This window comes from Lissotriton vulgaris, chromosome 2_1 (genome assembly GCF_964263255.1).
Source record: "Lissotriton vulgaris chromosome 2_1, aLisVul1.2, whole genome shotgun sequence".
NCBI classification, from domain to species: domain Eukaryota; kingdom Metazoa; phylum Chordata; class Amphibia; order Caudata; family Salamandridae; genus Lissotriton; species Lissotriton vulgaris.
Window position 1 is genome coordinate 1,151,401,199 of NC_141687.1, and position 26,585 is coordinate 1,151,427,783.

Here is a 26,585-nt window from a genome sequence, read left to right on the forward strand (position 1 = left end):
ACGTAGCCGCTGCCCACTACTTGCTGGGCAGCTGTGAAAATGAGCATGGGCACCGAGGTGCCCCCTGAGCCCCTTTCTGGCACTCTAAATGAAACTGTCCCCCAAGGTGGCAGCTGCCTGCGCTCTCGCAGGGCAGCCATGACAAAAAGAAAAATGCGCAACGTTGCAGCTGCCTGCACTCCCACGGGCAGCTGGAATCAGCACCAACAAGCACTGGCACTATGTGCCTTTAAAGCCCCCCTCCTCTGGGACTTATTTGTCTTGCCCAACATTGCAGCTGCCCACTGCCAGGCGGGGAAGCTGTGGAGAATTGCGCAGGCACCAACGAGGCTTGGGGGAGCCCCCCTTGGAGACTCTAACTCAAGAAATGACCCCAGAACGTTGCAGCGGCCCGCAACTGCGGTGCAAGCTGTAAAGCACAAGGAAGAACCGGCACAACCACCAACCACGTGGAGCCCCACTCACCGGGTATCAGATGCGCCGACTCCGACTCGGCAGGGCCTCCGGTGGTGTGTCTCCTTAAAGTGTGGTGGGGCAGGCGCCCAAAATGCTCCTCAGGCCCCCTTCGCTGTAATCCTCTAACAAAGCTGGCCGCGGGTCTCTCCCTCAAGCAGGGAAGCTCCGCTCTCCCGCTGACACGGCTTCCGCTCGGGTGCTTCCAGACTCCTTCTAGGCCCCGCCCACGGTCAGGCAGATCTTGCCTGTCCTCCGGTTCGGGCAGGGACTCTCATCGGCAATTTCTCTGGCAAGTGCGGGATGGGCTCCCGCGGAATACACGGCAATGCGGGGTGGGCTCTGGAACTCCTCAGCATAAAGGGCGGGATGGGCACCCGCCGGTGACGGTGCAAAAGTGGCAGAAAGGCGGCAAACAGCAGAGTGGGCTCCCTCTGCAAAACACGAAGTGCAAGGCGAAACTGTACTGCGGGATTCCTTCCAAGAGACTGCAGCTGAGCGCCGCAAGGCCCCAGCACACTCTAGAGCAAAAATTAAAGCGCTCTGCAATAAAAAATGAAGCGCTTTCAAGGCGCTATGATTGAAAGTCCCATTAAGTCCTGTAGAGTGAAGGGGGCAAAGGCTGGGCCCAGGCAGGCCAGCTCACAGGGCCCTCCAGCAGGAAGGCAGTCCTTTGTGGCGGTTCCTCCTGAGGCCCAGCAGCAGCAGGCCCCCCTAAAGTCAGAAGAACAGCACAACATTTTAATGGGGTAACAGCCCCTGCATTTATACCACGTTTCCCTTTGTATCACAGACCAGTGATTGAGGATACCAGTCAGGTTTTCTTTTTCGATTCAATCAATGATTTCCAAGCCACTGCTCCGTGACCGTCGGCATCGGGATCACCGCGGTTTCCTGGATGATCCAGGAAAATGCCTGATTGAATCGAAAAAGAAAACCGGAAAACGCCGCCAACGCTGCAGAGGGCATTCCCTGACGGAGGCGACTCTTCTCCATTGATATAGAAAACGCTGTCTTCTATTTTGAAAAACTACGAGTCCCAGACAAGTCCCAGACTACTCGGTCCCCCTGGCCACCTTTAATCTACAGCTCAGCTTCTCCACATCCCTCTGGAGAATTACACACTACATAAGATTTGACCGAAGCCACTGTCTAGAACAAGATTATCTGTTGGTCCTGATGAGAACCGGACAAAAGGGTCCGGTTTGAAACGCGTCGACCTTGTCTTGTTTTGGTTTGACCTATGTTTAAAGCCAGCTTCATTTTGCAAATGTTTGTGATAAAAAAATATAATTCAATTGTATAGTGGCAGATCAAATTTGTCATTGTCATTTCTATCAGGTTTTGAATGTATAATGGAACAATTGTGGTAATACGTTCACGTAGGTCCCATCACATTTTAAAACCTTTTCTTTGCACCACCAAGTGTGTTATGTGTTTGTGTATGTAAATTGAGTGAAGAGAATTCAGCTTTGAGTGAGGGAGTGACTGTGAAAGAGGGTGTGTGTAGTGCGTTTTCGAGCACTGTGATCTGTTCATTCACGTCTGTCTTTATGTCTATTGCACATATTTATAAATATTTTGTATGTTCTTTTGTCGAAAAAATTGAAAAATAAAAAGCAATTTTGATGGATTAACTCAATCACAAGACTAAAAATTGAAGTTTCTAGTCTGTTGTTAAAATCATTCAGTTTATTAGGTCTCAGTTCTGGTATTTGTTTTGGTTGATTACTATATCCCGAGTGTGTCATTAAATTATATATGAACCTGGTTAAGGTACTATTTGCTTTAAGGGTTTTTTTGTAAATACATTGTTGGTTGTGGGATATTATAGCTCAAATCTGGTTCCTTGGTGCTTGTAGGTTTAGTCACAGATGGCAGTAAGGTTCGATTAAAGTACCAATGTGGGAAACGTTTACCCAATCAGTGTTACTATCCCATGTTGGTGGAATGAGGAATGTTTTATGACTGCAAAATAACCAAATACCTCATAGATTTAATCTTAATTCAGAATGAGTAGGATACATCGGTTCTTCTTTGGCATGAAAATGTTTTGCCTCTTTGTTTGTGAAAATCCATGCTCTATCAGTGACATGGTTATCAAAATAACAGTTACAATCAGAGCACACAAGAAATTATACACGTTTTTTCATCCCTTTTAAGATTGATGTCTTGAATCTTACCTCCTTTCAATTTACGGCACAATGTCCATATGTATTGGAGAATACTGTTTGATGTTAATAGAAAGAGACTCATAATGTGGACACAGAGTAAAACCACAACTGAAGCCCAGTTTTGAAACATTAATGGAATTAATAAAATAAAAGAAGCATGATTTTTATTACATGAATTGTTCATATTTTGGCTCATGTTCTACTGAGTGCAACATTGTTCGTTTTACACAAACTGTTTTGCTGTACATTTTGGGATCATTCTAATAAATTGGTCGTCATCTGCCTCCATGAAAACAAGTAATTATGCACTAGCTAATAACACTTTCAATGGGCCTGGGCGAAATTTAAATTGCACTGGTGTAATTTGCATAATTTCAGGAATTTCTCATTCCACCTGTAATGCGAAATTCCTGAAATTTTAACATTATGCCACATCGCATGATTACGCTGCTGTTCATGGAAACATTATTTCTTCACGAAGGGAAACCCACTTGTCAGATTCCATCAAATTAGGGCTCTCATCCACCATCCAATGAGTATATCCATGATATATTTGTCAGGATTAAAGATTTCCACATAATTAGCTGGAATTCCTTCAATGGTAAGGAGCTTCCTTTGGAACATGTATAACTCTTGAGGTTCCATGCACTCTTAGTGTTGTAGTCAATATATACTTAGCCAATATAGACTGTCTTTTGGCTTCTAGGTGGACGACGATTCCACTCAAGTCCTCGAATGAAAATGACAGTGAACTTCTATGGCAGACTTAGGGAACTGCCCACTCTGTCTGCATAATGACAGTTGTCATTTTGTCTGATAAGACTTGGGTAAAACAGAATGCTAAAGGCCTTACCTTATAATTCACTGTGAAAATAGAGAGTGCACGTAAAAGTTTTAACTTTAAAGGAAATCCTCAATTTGTTTGCAAAGGTTTGCCAGATTCAAGTGCATAAATTACCACAAGCATTAGTCTGCCTCATATCAACCAATACTTTTAGAAGTGCTTGTGCAAGGTATGTGGAAGAATTTCAGTCACTGTCTTGTCTTTGTTATTTAAAGGTTTTGGGTACTTTTGCAACCCTTTTTGATCATCTGTAAAAGTAATATAGTTTACAAATGGCACAGGTTTCGTGCCTCGTGACTGAACAACTTTAAAAATGTTTGTTACAGTAAGCGAGTTCTAGATTGGGAAGCAGTTTTTAGGTAACTACAAAAGTACATCACCTCAAGGGGCCTCTCATCTACACATGAATCCATTGTAAAAATCAGAGCAAGACCCTGTATGAGCTGGTGCATTCTAGGCTTTATTAAAAGCATAAGAACTGACTGTAAGTCTTAATTTTGGTTTTGCTTTGCAATGTCATTTACATGGTCAGTGTCGAATAGGAGATCAAAATCGGTAGATTCATGTCTTATTTACAGGATTAGCAACAATTATGCAATTGAGCTCCATTTATATTTTCTTTGGGCAAACCTGTCCTACTCAGATATTCTGAACATTTATCATAGCCTTGAGCCCTCCTTGGCCATAGAAATATGCAACAGCTAATTAACCTCTTCGATGCTTATGACGAGCTCAGCTTGTCATGAGGCACAGTGGAGCTGTGCTCATGGCGAGCTGAGCGCGGAAAGCCCATGCGGGCCAATTCCCCTCCTGTGCGGGCGTTCTATGGGAGTGGGCGGGGTCGTGACGAGCTCAGCTCGTCTTGAGCACAGCTCCACTGTGCAGCTTTTCCCCCCTGCACAGCAGGGGAATTAGCCCCGCGTGGAAGGGGCTAAAATCCATACACTTATTTAGCATATATTTTGTAAGGAATCACCAAGATGTCAGCCAATTGTGTAATTAGTAAAAGTCAACAAGTCTAGTGTGAGTTGAGACAATATGAAGGATCTGTGCAGCTAAAAGTACGAAAATAGAAGTGAGGAAATCCAATCCAGATGCTCCTCACAGTCTCTGCGATCACCAGAACGGATATAATAGTCTTTTAATGATGGTCAATATTTGGTAGTAGTAATTAGTGACCTGCAATATCTTTAAGTTCATATTTCCTTCTTACACAACCAGTACATAATTCACATATAGACAATGTCACTTATTTTTTTCTTCCATTGGCATGCTTTCTTGGTCTTTTCTAGGCAGCCCAAAATGGGTCAGTGACATCTCCATGTGTGTGTGGTGATTTTCATGAACTAAGCCAGTGCTCCTACAAGTTTTCATGGATCCATCTTCTTAGATCCCTCCTTGAAGATGGGCAAATTGAGAAAGGGTGTTGTGCACCCACAACCATTTAAGAGAAGCATATTTTAGGCTGTTTGACAACCTGTCTAGTCCTTGTGATTAACAACAACAAAATCTATGTTCTGGAACTGATGAGATCAGGAGTCCTTCCACAGACAGTTCTTCTGTACGCCCCTGCAACTTATATTTCAATTCCTCAGTTCTCAGCTCAATTAAACATCTATGCTGAGCACAGCCACATTTTGTTGCGCGCTCAGCAAAGTCCTTCAATTTTGAACTCCAACTTGAAAGGAGTACAGCATCAGTCACCATTGTCATTGCTGAGCCTTGTCGAGGTGGAGTTTCATAATTGGGGTCTAAACTAATTTAGTCAGCCTGGGACAATTCTATCCCATCTCTACCTGAGCCACAATAACCACCAGATTCTTCCCACTTCAATGCTGTTGATAATTGAATTAAAATACTTCTCCTGCACTTCCGGAGGACATTTAGGAATTGATACAATTCCGGCTACAGTCTCCACAATTGACAATTACACCACCAAAAGACTTGTCCGTTTATATCACCTCTTTCCAAAGACTAGTCGCTGAGGCCAACTGGCTTCTCTTTCTTAAATTTTGGCAAATCTCAAATAGACTTTTGGAGCTTTAAAGAGGTCTCTTTTGACCAGCTTTTTTTATAATTTGTTTGCAAGTTAGACTGGCTTTTCTGTGTAGAGAGCTTTGTGAGTCATGAAAGCCATTTTGAATATAGCTCTTGCTTCAAGTGGAAGCCAGTTCTGCTGCTTGAGAGCGGGAGTGATGTGGTCACAGCGACTCTCCACAGAAAGAACTCTAGCTGCTCATGGAGTGTAGCTTTGAAAGGGGCTGGGTGTGTTTTTGGACTGCTCATAATCGGTGTGTTACTGTAGTCCAGCTTGGGGAGGACTAAAGATTCTACCACAGTCTTTAGGTCTTCTATGAGGATGAGGGCTTCAACTTTTTTAAGGTGTTTCAGCATTTGCAAAGTCATTAATATGCTCTTACATACTCATGTGACTGTTGAACAGTTTGCAATTTAATGAGGTGAGCTTGTCGAGCCACATGTCTACAGGAAAGGATTTTTTCTTAGGTTGGATGAAAAGAAGTTTTGTTTGTTGGGGTTGAACTTGAGATGGTTACCTGTCAGCCAGACTTGGACCGTGACGAGGGTGCTGTTAAGGTTTCTTTGATTGACTAGATTTTCAAGTAGAGTTGGTTGTCATCTGCAAAGAGATGATAGGCAATTTTTCCTTCTTTCAGGATCACTGCCAGGGGTTCCATATAGAGGTTGTAAAGGTCAGGAGACATGATTGACCCTTGAGGGAACTCCTTGTGAGACTGGTGTTGCTTTTGAGTTGTTGTTTAGGAGTATGTCATGGTTTACAGTATCAAAGGCAGCCGAGAGGTCTAGGAGGCAGGCCTGATCATCATCAAGAGATCTGTGCAGGTCGTCTATGATGTTTAGTCTCTGTACTGCAGCCTTTCCTGAACCCAGCTGGAAGGTGTTGTGAAAGTTGTATTTTTCAACATGGTTGTTTAGTTGAGCAAGCACACATTTTTCTATGGCTTTGTCTAGGAGAGGGAGGTTAGGTATAGGGCTATAATTATTAAGGTCGTTCTATTTAGCCCCTGTTTTTTTTTATGAGGGGGGGTGACTTGGTTGAGTTTGGGGAAGTCTGGGAGGTAGCCGCTCGATATGGAGGAGTTCATGATTTAGAGCCATACAGGAGAGATGGTGTGACTGAGGCTTTTTTTCAAGCGCACCAGCTAAGAGACTGTATGTATGCGAAGTTGATTTCATGCTGGTGAGTAATTTAAGGACTTCCTATTCTGGATATTGTTGAATTCATTCCAGATCGCATCATTTTTTATTTGCAAGGGTTGAGGTTAGAGAGCCGTGTTGTCGATGGGGGAGGGGGTAAACAGCCATCTTTTAAATGTAGTATTTCTGGTGGACCATTATTGTAAGGCCATGCTTGGTGCAGGTTGGGAGGCATGTTGTTCAGGGAAGATCTTGATCTGAGAAACTTTGCCCAAGAAAGATTTTGCGAATTCTTCACATTGCTCAGTTGAGTCTTCAGTCAAACTTTGGGGTAAAGAGGAGGTTTGTTCTTTGATGATGCTGAAAAGGTCTTTAGGTCTGTTCCTAGACCTGTCTAGTTGTTCTCGGAAAAAGGAGGACTACTCTCTGAAGATGCGTTTTTTGTATTTAAAGCGTTCAGCCCGGAGGACCAAGAGATTGGCTGATGAAGGTTGTTGTCTCCAGTTTCTCTCAGCTCCTCGGAGTCATCACTGTTAATTGTTAAGGTCTTTGTTGAACCAGGATCTGGAGGGGATACTTCTTGACTTCTTGAGTTTCAGAGGGGCGACTGCTTCAACAAGTTCAGTCAGTTTTGTGTTGAAATGGGCAGTTAAGTGATAAGTGGAATAGAGATCAGGTGGAGGTTGTATTTGGGAACTGACTAGAGCTTCTAACTCTGCTTGGGGGATTTGATGTAAGTTCCTTACCCAGTGATAGGGGTGGCTGGATTGGGGGTGGGCTATTGGTGGGCTAAAAGTCAGATCGAAAATTATTAGATGGTGATCAGTCCTGCCAGATGGTAGGAGAGATTGGAGGGATAGGGTGTTATGTTTGGAGATGATTGCATCAAGGGTCCATCCTTTGTTGTGAGTTTGTTTATTGAAGTGTTGGGTAAGGCCATTTGTTTCCAGGAGGGTGGAAAGGGCGTGTACTGTGGGATTTTTAGTATTATTCATGTGCAGGTTTAGTTCTCCTAGTATAACATCTGTGCTGCCTTTAAGGAGCTTTGCAGAATTAGGTCTGTTAAGTCATCGAGGAATTGTGTGTTATCCCCTGGCATGTGGTAGATGAATTGAAATTTGATGGGGTTGCGGCCTTTAGAAGCGAGATGAACTCCTAATTATTCAAAGGTAGGATATTTTGCAGTCAGAAGAAAGTTAGGCTAAGATCGTTTTTGTGAATGACTTCTAATACGCCACCTATGCTATCTTTGCGGCCACTGTAAATGATTGAGAACCCAGGTGGGGTGAGGAGGTCGATGTGGGGGGATAAGCGGTCATTTAGCCAGATTTCAACAGATGTCGGTGTTGTCTCCTACGATCATATCAGCTATATCAGTGGCATGCTTGACTTTTCATATGCATTTAATACAGCAAACACAAGGAGAGGAGGGACATAGCGCTGAAACTCACCCCCAGTCACAGATCTATGTGAATCCATCATTGTTCTTAAGCTCACTTGGCCAGCCCAGTTCAGACCCAGCCATATGCAAATCAGTCTTGACCCTGTTCCTCATGGGAACAGTCCAAGCCAGGTCGGGGTCCCAGGCTCACGTGCCACTGGATTCAAGCTAGCCTGACTGATGAGGGGTGAAACCCTGAAACCGGGTCCAGGAGACTTGTTTCTGGTCCAGGGAGGACATGGCTTGCCGGTTCGGGCTGGACTGTTCCCAAGAGGAACAGGGTCATGACTTATTTGCATATGGCTGGGTCTAAACTGGGAAGGCATGGTGAGCAAAAGAATGAGGATTTAATCCAGATCTCTTGACTGGGGGTGAATGTTTTGATTTTTTCCACGTTCTATCCACCATTTGTGTGTCTTTTGCTTTCTTGCTCTAAGTGCGCCGGGTATGCCCAGATGTGGGTCCAGCGCTCACTGTGCCGCTGGATTCAAGCTAGCTTGGCGGATAAGAGGTGAAACCCCGAAACCGGGCCCAGGATGCTTGTTCTGGTCCAGGGAGGACCTGACTTGGCCTTTCGAGCTGGACTGTTCCCACGAGGAACAGGGTAAGACTGATTTGCATATGGCTGGGTCTAAACTGGGATGACATGGTGAAAAAAAGAATGAAGGATTTAACCCAGATCTCTTGACTGGGATGAATGTTTTGATTTGTTCTGTATTCTGTCCAGCATTTGAATGTCTTTTGATTGGCATTTAATAAGCATGTAGCAAGGCCCAGGTAGTAATCGCGGGCCAAGTTGACTGGTTTGGTTAGTATTTAGTTTGGTAGGCGGCCTGGGAGGATAGGACCTATTCATGCCAAGAATGACAAGGATCTTGCGGTGTCAGGGTAGGCTAGGGGCATTGTTGTAAGTGTTGCTCAGCAATTTGGCTTCCCTCTGTGATATTCCAGTCGGTGTGCATCTAGGTATGAGGTGATGGTAAATGTAGGGGATGGTTGGGTTAGAGATAAGGGACGGGAGGTCAGAGTGACTGATTGTGGCAGGGTTGGTGTTCACCATAGACCCGTGGGGTTGGGGTGGGGTGGGGCTAGTTTTTGCTTCTAAGCGAAGTAACAAAATTTTCTCCAGAATAGTGTTGATTTTGATTTCTAGATGGGCTGTTATAGGGATTGGTTGGGATTGTAGTGGGAGGGAGTGTGATGGTGCTCAACAGTGTCTGGGGATGCGGTTATAGGGAGATCCAGTTGGCTGTGGTTGGGGGACTTTGAGGATAAGGGAGCGGAGGATATCTTGAGTAAAGGGGATGAAAGCAGAGATAGATTGAAGAGTATCAGGAATTGAAGATTCAGCCGGTGAAGGTGTGTGTTCATGGACCAGTGCTTTGGGGGAGGGTGTAGGGTTTGGTTCTTTAATGGTGTGCCAGGGGGGGGGGGCATAATAGTTCTGGTGGTGGAGCTGTCATGTCAGAGCGTCTGGTAGTAGAGTAGGCTGTAGGTATGGTGGTGGCGGAGGCAGTGCGAAGGGTATAGAGGGTTCAGCCTACAGAGGTGTGGGTGCGTTGAACAGTTCTCTGGGGGAGGGTGGGGTAGTTGATTCTCTGGGAGAGGGTTGCAGGGCGGAAGTGGGACCGGATGGCACGGAGGTGCAGAGCGCAGGCAAGTGGCGATCAAAAATGGATAGATTTTGTTCAGAGACTTGGACTAGGTTGTTTCCATTTCTGTAGATAATCATGGACAATTCTCCGCTAAAGTTCTGAGATGGGGAAATGGTAAGCTTAGTTCCATGCGGGATGTTGGAAGTCTTAGTTTCGTGACGGTGTTTTGTGAAGTTCTCTCCTTTTGGCAGTTTTCTTAGCGTAGAAGATGAAGTCAATTTTTTGGCCTCTGTGAATTGGGCTGTAGAAGATGTCCCTTTTTAGTCTTTCTGGATGATCTTTGCTGTCAATCCGCATTACTATTTGCTTGACAGCCATGACTGATAGCACTTAGAATCACTCCAAAAACAACCACTTTTCGATTTATCCACATATAAAAATAAAAACATACAGGAAACTGAATGGGTTTCTGTCTGTATTTATCTGTAAAAAATCAGTAAAAACGGAAAACAGGGAGCCTTTTTAATAATATGTTGTATAATATATATATATATTCACTCTGTATGGCCAGCTATTTGGATTAGCCATGGATTCACAGATATATAATGTGGATCTATATTTCCCCTTAGCCAGAGACACAGCTTAAAAGCTTGCTCGGTATTAAAAAGAACTCCTTTATGAGAATTAAGACAAGAGTAAGTCACCATCTTGCAAACTATCGGCATTTCAGATGTATGCTGGACAAAAGTTAAATCCCTGGATCCATTAGCTTAATGGAGGATTGAGTTTATGGTAACCATAGATGATGTTGCATCAATACAAAGTTATACGGGTGCATTTGAAGCATGCAGGTCTACATGCACTGTGAACAGGGCTGTGTCCCACTCCTGTGTGGGGTGAAGCCACAAACCAACACACTACCAGATGTGTGGGTGACCAGAATACTGAATGAAGATTAACACATGCGGTCATGGCTATTAATTTGGGATCAATTAAATTTAGGTTATAAAAACACTACAAGAAAAGCAAATTATTAGTTAGTAATATTTTAAGCGACAATTCTGTGCAATACAGTCAAGCTTGTGTTTTATCAGCTTGAAAATTGTGTTCAAAGCCATTTATTGTTGCAATTCCACTGTTTTTTAATTCAAGGGAATGTTGGGAGAAGTTTTAAAGGGTGGAGGTGTTTTTAAGGGACACTTTATCTTTTACTGAAGTGAGACAACTGTAGACGCCATCTTAGTGGGTGCACTATGTCTTTCGGCTACCTCCATAAATGAAGGAACTGGCACCTGTCTTAGTGTTCTGACAGCTTGTGGGTGGGATGAATTTTTAATCTTTGGCTAGGGTGGCCTTTTGTGTTTGCTGGTTGCGTGTCACCTAGGTTGGATTTCCTGCTATATTGTTTTTTGGGTCTTTGGGGTGGTTGGTGCTTTGTCGAATGAGAGGTTGGGTGGTTGGGCTGGGTGGGTGGTAATTAAAACTAGTTGCTGTTATCACATATGCTTTAGATGTGCACACATGCATCACCTTGGTATTATCTTGCCGACCGGCTCGTTGGTTGTAAATATACTATGCTCCACTTAAGGTTGATGTGCTGGAACATAGCAGCTGTCAATCGCCTCCTTAAGTAGTGGCTGGATAGGGGAAAGATTCTGGCCTATAAGCCGCAGATTGTTTGTTTAACTGAGACTCATTTGGCTTACAAAGATTAGCCCCTCTACAATCAGCTTGGTTTGGATTTTGTTATCTATACTAGTCAGTTAACTTCTATGGGGTTTGCAATTTTTTGTACTAGACATTTGAAATACCTGACTAGAGGACGTCCTCTGATCCCAAGGGTAGATGGGTGATTGCTCAGATTGATGTTAACTGTCGGAAAATTACTATTGTCACAATTTACGGGCCTAATGCAATTTGCTCTACTGATCCCCTCTCTGCTATGGAACACATTACAGTTGAGGCTGAGAGGTTTGGGGCCATCTCTGGCTACAAGCTTAACGTGTCCCAAAAACAAATCATACTGAAAGTTCAACCAGATTCTCCAATTCCAGCGACAGCCACTGCTGCCACCTACTTTGGGGTCAAGCTTTAAGCCAGCACTGATTGTATTGTTTCATTAAATTATGAACCCTCTTTATAGTCTGTTATCGCAAAGATGTGGTCTCGGAACCACCTTCCAATCAGTATCATCAGACGATGCATTATTGTAAAAATGAACATTTTCCACAAATATATTTATATTTTGTCACGCAATCCCCCTACGGGTTTTAGATATCTTTTATAGGCGTCTAGAGGGGACGATTGGCAGCTTCATTTGGGGGTATCGGAGAGCCAGAAGGGCTATTCATCTTTTAAAACTCCCCCTCGGCTAAGGAGGTCTGTCTCTTCCGTATTTTATGTTGTACTTCTGTGCCGCTTTTGGCTCCCGCATTAAGAACATTATCACTCACCATGGCCTTAATTGTTTTGCTCAAGGGTATCAAATGACCCTGGGCCCGGATTTCAGGTTCTCTCTTAGTACATGTACTGATCCAAACTATTTCAAGCTGGTATGGTTTAATATCATTCATTGCGCATTCCGAATTTGAGGGGAAATTTGTACCCAATATTTTCTTTCGTCTGCTCTCTCACTAACCCTATCCTTCCATCTATTTTCCACGATTAGGTTTTCAAAAGTTGGTTTAATTGGGGCATTAAGAATGTGGGTCAGAGTTTTGGCTCTGACGAGTTTTGTGCTTTTTCTGCTCTGCAAACACTCAATGACTTTCCCCAACAGTCCTTTTTTAAATGTTTACAAAATCGAAACTTTTTTCTACACAATTTGACATGTAAGGCTGGGGATAAGGATGCCAATATCCTGAATTATTTTATCACCCCAAATGGCAAGTAATCAGTTAACATTTTATATATGATTTTGTTCATCGCTCGGGCGTATGACAGATCTACCCTTGCTGCTACATGGGGTTCCAAGCTTTGTCACGTTTTTTCAGACTATGAAATTTTGGCAGCTTTTGATATTATCAACAGCTCTGTCTGTTCTATTAACCTAAAACTGCAGCAATTTCGGACAATCTGTATGTTATATCATACCCCAGACAGAAAATGCAAATTCTCTAAGAGTAGCTTGATCCATGTGTTTGCGGAATGGCCAGCAGTCAAAACCTTTTGTTCTGGTGTAGCACAATTATTATCCTTTCATCTGGATTACCATATTGACTGGTCGGTGAAGGATACTATTTTAGCCTAGAAACCTGGTATTAGTCCTAGATTAACCTCAGTGGTATCAGATGCGATCACTGCTGCCCGGTTGTGTGTCACCAGAGCATGGGTTCACCCTTCTCCTCCCACGGTTTCTGAATGATGGTCTCTGTTTTCACAGATTTACAAACTTGTTTCTGCTATTTTTAAGGCCAAAGGCCCCAAGGCTCATGCGCATCTTAATGATGTTTGGGTTAATGTGTTTTCATGAGGCCCAGTCAGGTCTTTGTATTTTCTATTTGTAGTTGTACTGCTGTATTTCATGATACTTCTCTCCTTTATTTTGTCCATTACTTTTCCTAAATATTTATGCCTGATGCTGTGCGCTTACCTTGGCTATTTTGTTGTGCTTATAATGGCTGATCACAAGAAACTTTAATAAAAATATTTTAAAAAGAAGCTTTCCACATTCAGAGTCCCAAATAGTCAGGAAATATATGTTCTGTTTAGAATGTCTGATTCAGAGTGTTGTGCATTGCTCCACACAACTTCATACAGGTTTTGCATGAAGATATTCATACAGGTAAAAAGTTAATTCTAATTTTCCCAGCTTGGACACAGAAAATGTGTTCAATAAAACTGATCCATTGTTATCTCAAATTTTGACCCGCAAAACTCAGAAAAAAAATCACACTTGGAAAAACCCTAAGGTGCAGCATATGTCATTTTGTGGGTGGATTTTACCTCTAAAAATTCTCAAGGAATGAGGTTGAAGGTGGCTTATTTTGTGTATTCCATTGTGCAGCATATTGGACTTGGGAGCCTTGTTTAAAGGTTAGTGAATCGGGAGCTCACAATGACTTGGCAGAGCTCCTGCTTCAGTTTTTTCAAGGTTCCCGAGCTGCATTCAGATTTGAGGAAACTGCTCAGTTCATAATTGAAGAACCTCAGCTGGCTCCACTGATGTAAACCCAAGACTTCGCAGTCTAGACACAATTGGACCCTAAAGGTTCAGTGATGGTCATAATGCCCTGTTGATAATGGGCAACACTGAGTTTCCAAGTAAGGAAAGCTAGAACTGGGCTGGGAAAACAAACAATGACCCCATGTGCAGGGAGAAAACGCTTCTTTCACATCAGAGCCAATGTCTTTTCTTTTCTCTGCAATAAACTCATGCTTTGGGAATTTGTTTCAGAAAAACAAAACGAATTAAATGGCCCACACAAATATGGCACCTTCTCCGCATTTGTTTCTGTACCTTTAATGCATCAACTACACTAGCCATAATGTTTCTCTTAAATTTGGTATCATCAATTTGGACCTCTTGAAAAGTTCTTGTTAACCGCCAATGCGGGTCAGTTAACAGTGCTTTTGAGTTATCCTGAAGAGGACTCTTTTTATATAAAAACACTGACTTGATATGAGATGAAAATTGCATGTGTGTCTTCCAGGTCAGACACCAAAAATGTGATTTGCCTTTAGGGTGATTATGAAATGTGACTCTTATTAGAATGTGGGCCAGAGGTAATCTGTCGTATGTAAAATACTAATGTCACCTGTGGAGCTGTTTGTATTATTTTGAGCCTCGTGTTTTATAAAATTAAAAAATGTTCCTGTCTGCCTCATAGTGCAAATTTTCCAAAGCTTGTAAGTGACTATTTTAGCAGTTTTTAAAAAACCCTCCATGGGATTTCTGTACCTATATAAGATACTTCGAAGCTGAATGTAAATCTTCTGTAATTTAGCAACCCTACCCAACTTTAGTTTTTTAACGTACTCTGGTCTCTCATTGATGACGGGTTTCAGATGTATGGGGCCTGTTGAAAAAACTCTTGTAGGCTAGTAGACCTCAAGTTCAACGTCAGTGAGAGCTGTCCCTTGCCCCTATTATAAATGAATATGTTCTTTCAACTACCTCTCTAGAGGAATTTGAAGGTGCTGTCCTGTTGTGGGGCCGGTTTAGAAATTGATTTGAATCATGATCATGATTACCTCTTTCTTGAAGTGGATTGAACTCTACTATGAAACCACTTAGAGTTGTAAGTGAACCCAGTGGTAAGTATTACTTACTTGAAATAGAAGCTCAATGACAATCAGTCAACGTGCCAGAAATTTATTTACCTCTGCCATAGCAAAGCTAGCACAAAATATATGCTAAGTTTTGAAATAGCCTATATTGAAATAACTACTCTGAACCATAAGAAATGGCACAGTGCCCACATTCTGCAGTGTCCAAAATTTGACCAGTTAGCTTGATCAAGTGCCTGTTTTGTATAGAGCAATCGTTTCTGCCCTTTGCTCTTCACAAAGAGGCATATCAAGAAATACCTCCAATCTGTTTCACAGAATGCAAAATAATCCTTTACCTTAGTCCTTATTTTGGTTTTTCATCCATTGTCTCATTGTAATTTCGTTCCTTTGCTTTTTATTACTGCAATGCTATAAATTTAATCTGTGGTTGGCTCTTCTTTTTGGTGGTAATGGGGGCAGGTTCATCTGCCATCCCGGCATCCCAGTGAAGGACATAAGGAGGCAGCAAGAACGGAAAAGGATGACGAGAAGAGAATAAAACCAGAAGAAGAGCCCACAGTGCCGAAACGTGCCCAGCCTGCCCGTATCAGAATATTTGAAGGGGGGTAAGCCATCTTGTCAGCTTCCCAGTACACTGCTAAATACGCCATGAATGTCAGCTAGTGATGAAAGTTTGCAAAGCACAAACAGCAAGCGCCAATGGTGTTCTGGAAATTCTCCCTCTTTGTGGCGTGCATTTGCTCTTTAGTTTATTTTTTAGTCTTTACAACAAATACCAGAATTTCACAGTATTTTGTTTTTAAACTTCATCTTATGTTTTATGAACATGTAACTATACAACATAATTTTTTAACTTAAGACTTAGGCACCTGATAAAGGCTTTTTATTTCGGAGGAGTAAAATGTTGGTGGGTTTTGTGTTTGTTAGTTGATAATATCGATAATATTGACACTTTATCGAAAGGAAATTTGAGTGACGGTTGCAAAGGAAAGAGGTTTTTAAAACAGTGTAAAATTCTGTAATAAATCAAACACTGAATGTTGTTGTTGTACAAAAGGAAAGTTGTGAATTGTTATGCCTCTTAGGGCTTGAAGTTCCATTTTCATGTTCCAGGTTTTGCTGAGGCTAAGGGTTGTTAGAGTCTGTGCGTGCGTGAAGGCACGTTCCTCCCTTCTTGCGCTGAGGAGTGTGGTATCCGAGGCTACGTTTGGCAATTAGTACTGAAACTGTTATATCTTGTGCTGCGCAGTATTTCTGCATGCCAACTCGCCCCTGAGGTGTATTGTATAAATGAGCGATGTCTCAAAAATAGCAGCAGGTTGGCTTGAAACAGCAATGGGGATTGTGTTCACTAAATGGTCAAGAGGTCCAAGTAGGTTCTGTCCTTCGGGCCGCCTCTAGAATCGCTATGTCTCTGGCTGGCTACAGTCTATGCCAAAAATATGCTGCAATCAATCTGGAGACTGCATGTTACAAAACATAAGATTCATTACAGCAATGACCTGAGCATTGTCGTTCCTGTAAATCTTAAGTTTTCTAATATTGAGTCTCCATTGTGATTACAGCAGAATTCCACAAATATTGCTGCGGTACAAACTCTAGTATTTTGGGTGAGCAAGAAAAAATATCAATCCTGTTTCTTGAAGGTATTTCCACTCAGTAATCCACAGTAGTAGCATTAAAGCTCCAAATAGCAAGACATGGGAACCCTTTGTTCGAAGACTATACGTTATTGACTATATAACACCCTAAATGATTCACCAACTTATTATCCAGATTTCCTGATTATCGTTACATTTTTTTCTTTTTGGGAATGTATATACTCTATCCGTCCTCAATCTGCTGTATCTATCTCGATTGGTCAAGTATTTGGTTTCCGGCCACTGTACAAGATACAGCAGCTATGGTTGGCCGGCCAAGATTAGAGCAAATCCCTGTCTACCCTCGAATTGTCATATTCAAGTGCTGCCAGCCCCGAGCATCAAGGTCCTCGCTCTGCCTGCTTAAGTTCTTTTTCTGTATGCTTATTTATAGTTTTCTGATTAAAAGTAGCTCCCTTGGTAGGCTTGTATCAGTACATGTTGTTTAACAATAAAACAGGATACAACAGTGCACTGGAATATTTTCTTTTGTAATCATAATTTTTGATTCATTCTTCAGAAATAGAATGACCTCTGTTGATCAGATATACACTCCAGCATAGACACTCCCCAATGCAGCCGACTGTAAAACTAGTTTTTAATAATGTACACAGTAATTCATAGCCCTGTAAAACCAGATTATAAACCATACTTCTTAATTTAAATGTATTTCCTATGGGAAATACTAATTTCACAAATCTTATATAGGGTGCTGTGGCATTGCCTCGACTTTCGTTGTTTCCCTTCTTGCCACCACATGGCCCTAGAGATGTGTTGCCCATAATTGGCAAATTTCAGTATTGTTCGCATTCTTTGGGACCTTGACCATATATACATCATTTATTTTATTTTGTGGATCAGTTGAGCACGTACGACCGCCATACAGTGAGCAATTTGACTCTGCTCTCTTGTCAGATTTGAGGGTAGTGTCTGTGCAGCCATCTTGCGATCTACACATTGAATGTGATTGGGTTAACCTCTTGGGCTTTGAAGATCTGTGGCTAGGAGAAACACTTAGTTTTTTTCCCAGTCAATGGGGGCTTTTTAGATCGCTCTGCAATTCATCCTACTTTCCAATTGAGCATACATATCTGTGGTGTGGCTTTAGCAGTAAACATGATTTTCTTCTGCAACATAGATGTATTGAAATGTTTGGAAGCTCAGATAACATAACTTCCAGACCAGAATATGTTGGTTGCTTTTAGTCGATCAGAATCAAGCAGAACCTCTCGGTTTTTGTGGCTCCACAGATCAACAATCACGATTCTGCTCTATTTGCAAAATAAGTACTTGAGTACATGTCGACTGATACTAATGGTAAAAATATAACCAACCTGGAAGACTTGAAGTGCTAAAGTCGAACTCACAAGCCCTTTAAAGTTTCATAAAAATGATCTCAAAAGTTTTTTGAAAAACAAAAATCTAGGGTTCAAGTTTGGTAAAAAAAAAAAAAAACTTACAGATATGTTGACAGTTGTGCCTCCTTGTTGGGGCAGCCATGTTTCTTAGCAATTAATTAAATACATGTGAATGGGCATGGGACGATTTCTTCCACTGGTGAAATGCTTGTTTGAGGAGCAAGCGGGGGTTTGATGACCTGAGAAATCTGATTAGCTGGTGGAAAACCAAAACCTTTTTTGCAGCAGGCATTACAGAATGCCATTCACTAAAATCTGTTAAAATGGGGGTCACAACGGAATTAGGTAGAACTAGACCCGGATACAGGGCCTGTGTGTAGGCCAGGCCGCGTGCTCAGGGTAGGATCATAATGGCAAAAAGATATGCTCATCAGAGTTTGGTAGGAAAGGGGCAGTCAAATCACTCCAACATAAGGCAGATACTGTGCTGAGAGGGTCACAGATTCAAGGAAGGGTAGCTCAGCTAATCTTAGGGGAGTGAATGCACTTTTATGAGCAATATCTACACATTTGCGTCCACCCAGGTAACCAAGTCAAAAACATTTGCGTTTATTGAAAAAATATATATTTGGATCCCAGGCAAGATTAAAAACTAGAGGTGATGTTCGTGGTTTGTTATGTGATCCAACATCTCATGTTGCCTCCACCCCTCCTCACTCCACCGCTGCTCATTGTCAAAGACTGTATGCAGCTTTATTGGATATGATGGGGTGGAACTAGGCATGTCCTTCAGTCTGGTCCTGCTGCATATGCATATGGCCAATCGCCATGCACAGCTAGTCTGGTGGGATGGAGCTGGGTAGAGGATTTCGGCCAGTAGGCCAGGCTCTGCATCAGTTGGTCATATGAAATGTCATCAGTCATACCATGTATCAGTCCAAGATCAACACACAGCAAGTGTTACGATAAGGGATGGGTGATAAATTCCGCTCCACCGGCAGAGTTGTCTGAGTTTTGGCCACTCCGTGTTACACATGTAAAGCAAAGTTCTGGCCAAATCCCACAAATCGCTGCATAGTGGAGTTTTTTCTCACACACAGCTCACCAACTGTAAGTTGACGAGTGATATTTGGTGTCCCGTAGTGTTATTTTTTGGTTACTAGGAGGGCACCCAATGTGATATCCCCAACACAGATGGTGGTAACCATTCGCAGTCAGAAAACTGCCACTCGAGTTGAAAATATACTAGAACTGCAGCAAAATTAACTCAACAATCAGCACCCTCTGGTGTGCCCCCTGGTACAATTCGTGCTGTTTTTTCAGCATGGAATGTGCTCCTGGAAGTAAAAATCCTTGTGTCGTGCCTAATTCTGCCCATTCACGGAATCTCTCAGAGTTTTCATGTAAATCACCGAAATTCTGTGGAATGAAACTCCACAAGTCCAGCCTACCTCTAGTTATGATTAGATCTGCAATCGATAACTTGCGTAAGAGCCATGCAAACCATAAATTACACCTCAAATGCAATGCTCATGACCTCACCGATGATGTGACCGATGCAATCACACATGTCAGGATAGGATTTTACATTAGCACAGCTGGCTTTATTATTGCATATTAGAAAGCTAAACAGGCATAGTTCAAATTCTTGTATGATGTTTCTATACAAAGGATAACCTTTTATTTTGATACATTATGATTCCATATGTCAAAACAGCCAATACAGGTTTCGTTAACATATGATATTCTCAAGGCACAAGCATAAAAATGGTGGTGGGTTTGATAGTATGCTTTGTTCAGTAGGACCTATTAGGTTATGTGTGTATCCAACTCAGGGTATGAAAGTTATCCATGGGCAACAGTGCATGGCAACACTGGTACCTAGTAAGGATGAGTGTGCATGAGCAGTACTGACTCAGAGTATGAACATAGCCCGTAATCATCAGCGCTTGGTACCACTTTTGTCGAGTGCAGTACCATGCTGTCTTCTGGCTGAGCAAATGCGATCATACCAGCATAACATGAACAAGGTCTATGACTTACATTTCAGTTTTTCAGGCTTCGTTTGAGAGAGATTCACTTACCTGCCTTTCCATCTGGCTGGGCATACAGCACAATACTACTTTTCCGATATCAATGTTTGCAAATTACAGCACGTTCAGGGGATGGCAATGAGATCTAAAGTAGAATCTTTATAGCCATACTACCTTGTGTGTATATATAGTGTGAGTGTTTGCCAAAAACAGCAAATCTTAAGACGGGGTGTGTGCTTATGTGAACATTAGTAGGACTTTAATATTTGCGAATCCATGCATGGTCATAAGAAGTTACTTATCCACATGTACATCAATTTCATGTGAACGAAGCTTGTATTATGCTTGTGTCAGAGTTTTTCAAAGTCCTTGCTCAAATTTAGGATTGGACCATTGGACATACAATGAAGTGGTTCAAGTAATATTGTATAATACTGTGAAATTATCTTGAGTGTGGAATATTTTAATATGCAACGTCAATTAACAAATCAATGGAAGGAGCATACAAACAAACTTTATTGCTAATTCTCAAAAATACGTAATCATCCATCTAAACTGAATAAGAACATTACAAAACGTCTGGCTTAAAATTAGCCCTGTGATGGTCTCTACTAAAGATTACAGCCACTATTTAGGTGACACAGAAGTTGTGGCTCCACGTTTTGCAATTTATTTAGGTTTCATATCTATGATAAGCGTCAACCAATTGCCTAGGACAGTAAAGCACTGTACTGACTGAATGTGCTTGCTACACGACCCCTCAAGCCAGTTTGGCCACATAGCCATAGAACAGCAGTCCAGTTGAAGCTGAATTACAGAAGCTGGTAGGTGAGGTGTGTATGTGACAAGCTGTTTGTTTTTTTACAGATTTACACAATTTTAGACACATAATGACCGTTCCCCCACATTTATAGAACATAATTAGGATATACTGATGTTGGGGTTTTTCCTCTAGTCATCGGGAGATGGTTGGCCAAGTGTTTTATTGTATTTGCGCTGTCAGCAGCCTTAATTGCAGCCCATCTATGAGTTATGTCTTTCAGCTTCAACTGTGGTGATATTTCCTAGATCTCTTGTTACCTAAACAAGATCATTTCTGGTAGGATGTGCACAACAGCTGTGACTGGGAGTCTGAGTGCCAGATGTAGTGTTGGGTGGAAGTAGAAAATGCTCAAAGTTATATAATAAATACAAGGGAGACCAATATGCACTTATTATAGGAGAACACACTCGGTACCCATGGCCATATGCCTATCCTCTTTCCAAACAATTATTTTCACATACTTATATTCCTTGTTCCCACCAATTAAAAGCTTGAAAACATGAGTTCTCTTTTTAAATTTACCAAAGTGAGCGAAGGGGATAGGCAATGCATTAAATCATGTGAAAACCCGGATAAATTAACACTTTAAGTCACTTCGCATCTGATTCAAATAAAATGATAATATCTACACATATCAGAGTTAAACTTAAACCAGGGACTTGCACACATTTCCTCATATATTTTGATGATTAAAAGAAAACCATAAGAGTAATATGAAAACCATGGTTTTCAGGCACGCTCCATGTCCACTATGTATGTGGATTTACTTTGTGTCAGACTACTGTAGCATGCCTGCCATGAATAAACAGACATTTTTTTTATTTGAGTTTAAAAAAAATCAACCAACAAACACATTGTGAATATCCACAGATTGACGCGTTTGTGAACTTTCATTTAATTTTACACTGTCTCCACTATATCCTTCCTTGCCCTATCTTTAAATGCCGATTTACTTCACTAGACAATCATTTTATTTGTGTCGTAAATCGAATTTGTGGTTAGAAATATGGGCTGATCATGATTGTGTAAACTATCTCTAGATCAGTTTTTTTCCAATAGGAGTTGTCTATTTTTCTGTTTATTGTAGTTCCCTTAATTGTTCTGACCTGCCATCTCACAAGATAATAGCTTACGACAACAGTTAGAAAGTTATGATGGGTTTCTCTTTTTTGGAGGTTAAGATTCGGAGCCGACCATCTTTTCAGTTTTATTTCTGGAATCCGACACCTCTAGCTGTCCTGCCAGCTTCATATTTTCTAAAGCAATGAGAATCTATATAAATATATATATATATATGTGTGTTTATATAGAGGATACTTTGGTCTGCGCTATTCGTCCATTGGTTTGTTCAGGAGTCATGGCCATTTTGTTTCCTCCCACTATAACTTGCAGCATGGTGTGTAATGGATTAACCCACTTCATCATATGACCCTCTATCCTGTGAGTTATGTTATTTTGCATATGCACACCAACAAAAAAGTAGTTAACCTCAGTGTCTGGGCTGGTAACCCAATCTCTGATTTCATGTATGCCTTCATTTTATGCTTTTGTTGTTTAATTAATTTTTGTGATGGATTATTTTTTTAATACTTATTTTATTTCATATATATCAACCAGTGGTTAATTTGTAAAATAAAAATTGACGGGGCTCTCCTCAGGAGGCAGCGCTAACAGGACAAATGTGCTGGTGCAAACTGCCTCCTGACTAGAGGCCTGGCACTTATTAACCTGGAGAGGACTTGTCCTAATGGGTAGAGCTCCCAATTTCGGAGCTGGGGAACCAGGTTCGAGTCTCGACATGGCTCAACATCCTGTGAGTCTGGGGAAAATCATGTGCCTTATAATTAAGTGTGTCCTTAACTGGTGCTATAAGCATCGGTGCTGAGGATTAAGTGCTGGTGCTGAGCACCGGAAAGCACCCCCTCAAATTAAGCACTGATATCAACACCACCTTTAGATGGTGGGATTTTTAGATCACAGCTACATACAACTTTAGTTTGATATCCAGACCTATAGTTTCCAATGCAAAAAGAGAGTGCACTAGGCCAGCCCCTTGCTCATGATAGGATGGATTTGCTATTTGTCATAGCTGTCTCCTCTTGATTTGATGGCTTTCTACCATATTCTTGTGTTTGTCCGGCTTATGAACATTTTGGTCACAGTGCTCTGATTGATTGACTTGTATTCTTCCATAGGTACCTTTCTTTGTATTAAGTGAATTACTTTTTTCATTCAGTTTAAATGCCCCCTAGGAGTGTTCTACTTTCTTGTATCCTTCCTCATGTGCTGTTTTTACCTACTCTTCACCTCTCCCACTCTCTTACTTCTCCACCCATAGCCTACCAGGCCACTCATTTGGTTCTCCTGCCCATCTCTACCCTGCCTTTGTACTTTTTTTCTTATTACCCCAAACCCTCACATCTCCAGTGATTTGTTCAACCTCCTCATCCTGCCTTTTTAGTTCTTACCTGCATAGCACATGCACTGCGATTGCGAGGTATGTTGTTAACAATGAAGGGCTTAGAGCCTGTCTAACGCTTACCATTTATTGACTTCATTATCACTCTTCTATGCTGCCTCTTAATTAGCCAGTGTATGCCAGGCTTCACTTCCTTTTCTTTCTGTGGAGCATGGACCAAGCACATATTGATTCAGCCTAAGTATCCGATTGTGCTCTAATTCAGGTACAATTTCTTCAATTGCTGCTATCTGACTAAATCTCCTTTATCCTCAACCAGTATGATTTATGTTTCTCCCTTGCCCACTAGCCGCATCCAGTCTAAAACACATTTATTTGTAAACAAGGCAGTTCTTGTAGAAGCGTTGTCCATTCTTACAACCTCCTGCATCAGATCAAAGGCATCAGATGTTTAAATAGATTGTAAGTCGAGATAATTGGTAAGCTATTGTATTGTATTATAATTACATACTCTACACCCCTTCACTCCGCTATATGCACTGCATGAACTCTATGCCACTCTACTGTACGCCACTCCACGGCAATCAATTCCACTCTACCTAACACCACTCCACTTCATGGCACTCAACGTTACTCTACTGTACGCCACTCTAAGCCACTTTCCTCTACTCTATGCCACTCTACTCTATGCCACTTCACTGCATGCCATTCTATGCCATACTACTCTAAGCTACTCCTTGCCAGTCCACTCTACACTACTCCATGCCATTCCACTCTATGCCATTCCAGGCGTCTGTACTCTATGCCATACTACTCTATGCGACTCTGCTCTGTGCCACTCTATTCTGCGGCAGTCTACTCTATGCCACTCCACTATACTCTATGCCACTTCACGCCACTAGAGTTTATGCCACTCCACTCTATGCCATCCCCCTCTACTCTATGTCACTCCTTGCCAACCCTTGCCACTCTATCCCACCCCACTTCACATGACTCTATTCCACGCCTTCTCATATCACTCCACTCCATGCCCCTACAATCTGTGCCACTCCACACCCCTCTTCTTTACTCTACTCCACTCCGCTCTACTCTATGCCACTCTGCCCCATACCATTCAATGCCACTACATGTTAAACCTCTCCATGCCACTCTACTCCTCTCTCCTTTAAGCCATTCTGATCTTCGCACTGTTCTCTACGTCACTCCAGTCTACGCCACTCTACTGAATGCCACTATAGTCTACGCCACTCTACTCTACACCAAGCCACACATTTTTTAGCCATGCTAAACTGCAGCCACACTGCTATGCAACATGGCTAAAAGATAAAACAGCTCTGATTTAGGCACAACTAGTTGGCTTTGCAAATGGTTGTTTTAATACCCATCACCTCCTTCTCTCTCTCTTTTCCTGCCCCTCTTAATCTTTATTTTTTGGATTTTCGTTTTTTCTCGCATTTCAGGTCCTTTTCACAATATTTTTAAGCCATTGCAAGATGTCTGCCTGTGGCTGAACATGCATATGTGTCGGGAACCTCTAAATGGTGTTGCATTATATTAACAAACCCATTCCAAGGTGGCTTTGTGTGCCCCCTCCACAGCCATTTTTGAACGGGTTAATTCAAATGGATTTAAAGATGACTGCCCCGTACTCAGCTTCAGGTCGGCCACCCTTTGATGCATTTCTAATATTTTAATAAACCCATTCAGAGATAGCCACTGAGGATGTGTGTCCAATCGCTATGGCCATCTAACTGACTCACAAAAACATTGACAAAGTAAAAAGATCACATTCTTGCAACCTATCGGTTCTGCCAATGCGTGTAACTTTCTGCTACTCTTACACTTTCAATGCCTATTGCATATATTTGCAAACAAAATCAATACATTAAAATAATATTGCATTCTTGTCAGTGATACACCTATTTATTTTGGCATTGCTTGTTGCAGATTAGATGCAAGAATATTGATTAAAAATTGCAACTAAGGCACGAGGCCTAAAAAGGAATCACTTGAATTTGCACAGAATATATAGATATTTTAAAAATATTTTAGAAATGTTTTGGAAATGTTTTTCTAACTCGTTAGACATTTAACTATTTCCTTTCTGCTATTTGGTGTTTTAGTTTGTGTCAATGTGTTATTTAAAATTGCTAATGCTGGGTTAGGTCTGAACGTGCTTTTCTCTCTCTCCTCTTCCAAGTGGTGTTGCTTCCTGCTGCAACCTAGTGGGGTGACTGCAGATAATTGCTGGTGAAAGTTGTGTCATTGATCTTTCTGTCCCAGTGAAACAGATGGATGTGCCCTGGGTTTCCTTTCGTCTTGGAGAGCATCGTCTCACTGCGGTGGCAGTGTTCCCCATGCATTCCCACCCTTTGTCAGTGGCCTCCCCAGTTTTATCAATAACACAGCTGCAGTGGACACCACACTCCACTGCTGAAGATTGCTGTCTCAGCCAGTAAATCTGCTGCATGTGAAGCTGCAAAGCTTCCTTCATGCATCTGGCAAAGTTCTATAAAATATGCATCGTCACAAACTTGTGAAGTTTTGCTCTTTTACGCATGTGCGTAAATATCGGTAGGATAGGTAAACATTTCAGAGCAACATTGCATATATTTTTCACCCTGGCGGGGTTTGATTGGAGTGAAAATTGTCTTTCAATTTGGTGAAAAATATATCCGTGCAAATGCTAAGGCCCATTGGGAAATGTTAATGATTCGAAAGGTAGGACTGTATTTACATTCCTTGCACGGGAGCACAGCGTTTTCCTTTAGATTGGATCCATTCTTGACAATTTTTCAACAGATTAGTCTATATCCTCCACAAGTTCTCATAACTTCGTTTATTTTTCTTTTTTTAGATGGTACATCACACGTGAGATAAAATGTCTTGAAATGCTTCTTATGCCTCAGATATGCTCATCCGAGCCTTTTTCTGGGCACGACACAACACATCATACATCTTCAGAAGTGGATTATAAATTACCCAATGCATTTCGAGCTGTAAATAAGCTCTTCTTCAGGGGTTACACTACAAGTAAGAAAAACATCAGTCGGTAAATTGCAACTACCAAACCGTAACAACAAAAGATTCTGCATTTTTTAGGTATTTAAAAACCATGCGTCATATTGTAACCAACACTGAGGCAACGTGTTCCCTCTACAACCGTAACATTATGTTACCCAATAAATGTCCTGGGGGTCCCATCATCAATATAATTCACATTGCACTTTCTATTCTGTCGTACAGTTATTAAAACCACCAACAGTGTGAACCCACAACAGTCTCCTAAGACTCAATGCCCTCACTACAATCCTCAACCTAGTGTTCTCATACCTTCTTCTTTTCTCCTGTCTTTATTCTTAAACTTCTCTTGCAAGCAGCAGCGGACTAACTGAT

General features: G+C 41.7%; 1 protein-coding gene across 1 annotated transcript in view; it reads left to right on the forward strand.

Annotated features, from left to right (window-relative positions):
* HIVEP3 (HIVEP zinc finger 3) overlaps positions 1-26,585 on the forward strand; it is a 2,131,558-nt gene that overhangs the window by 2,013,274 nt on the left and 91,699 nt on the right. The window contains exon 12 of the mRNA XM_086956857.1: positions 15,376-15,521. Coding sequence (XP_086812983.1) covers positions 15,376-15,521 — 146 coding nt within the window. The remainder of the gene's footprint in view (positions 1-15,375; positions 15,522-26,585) is intronic.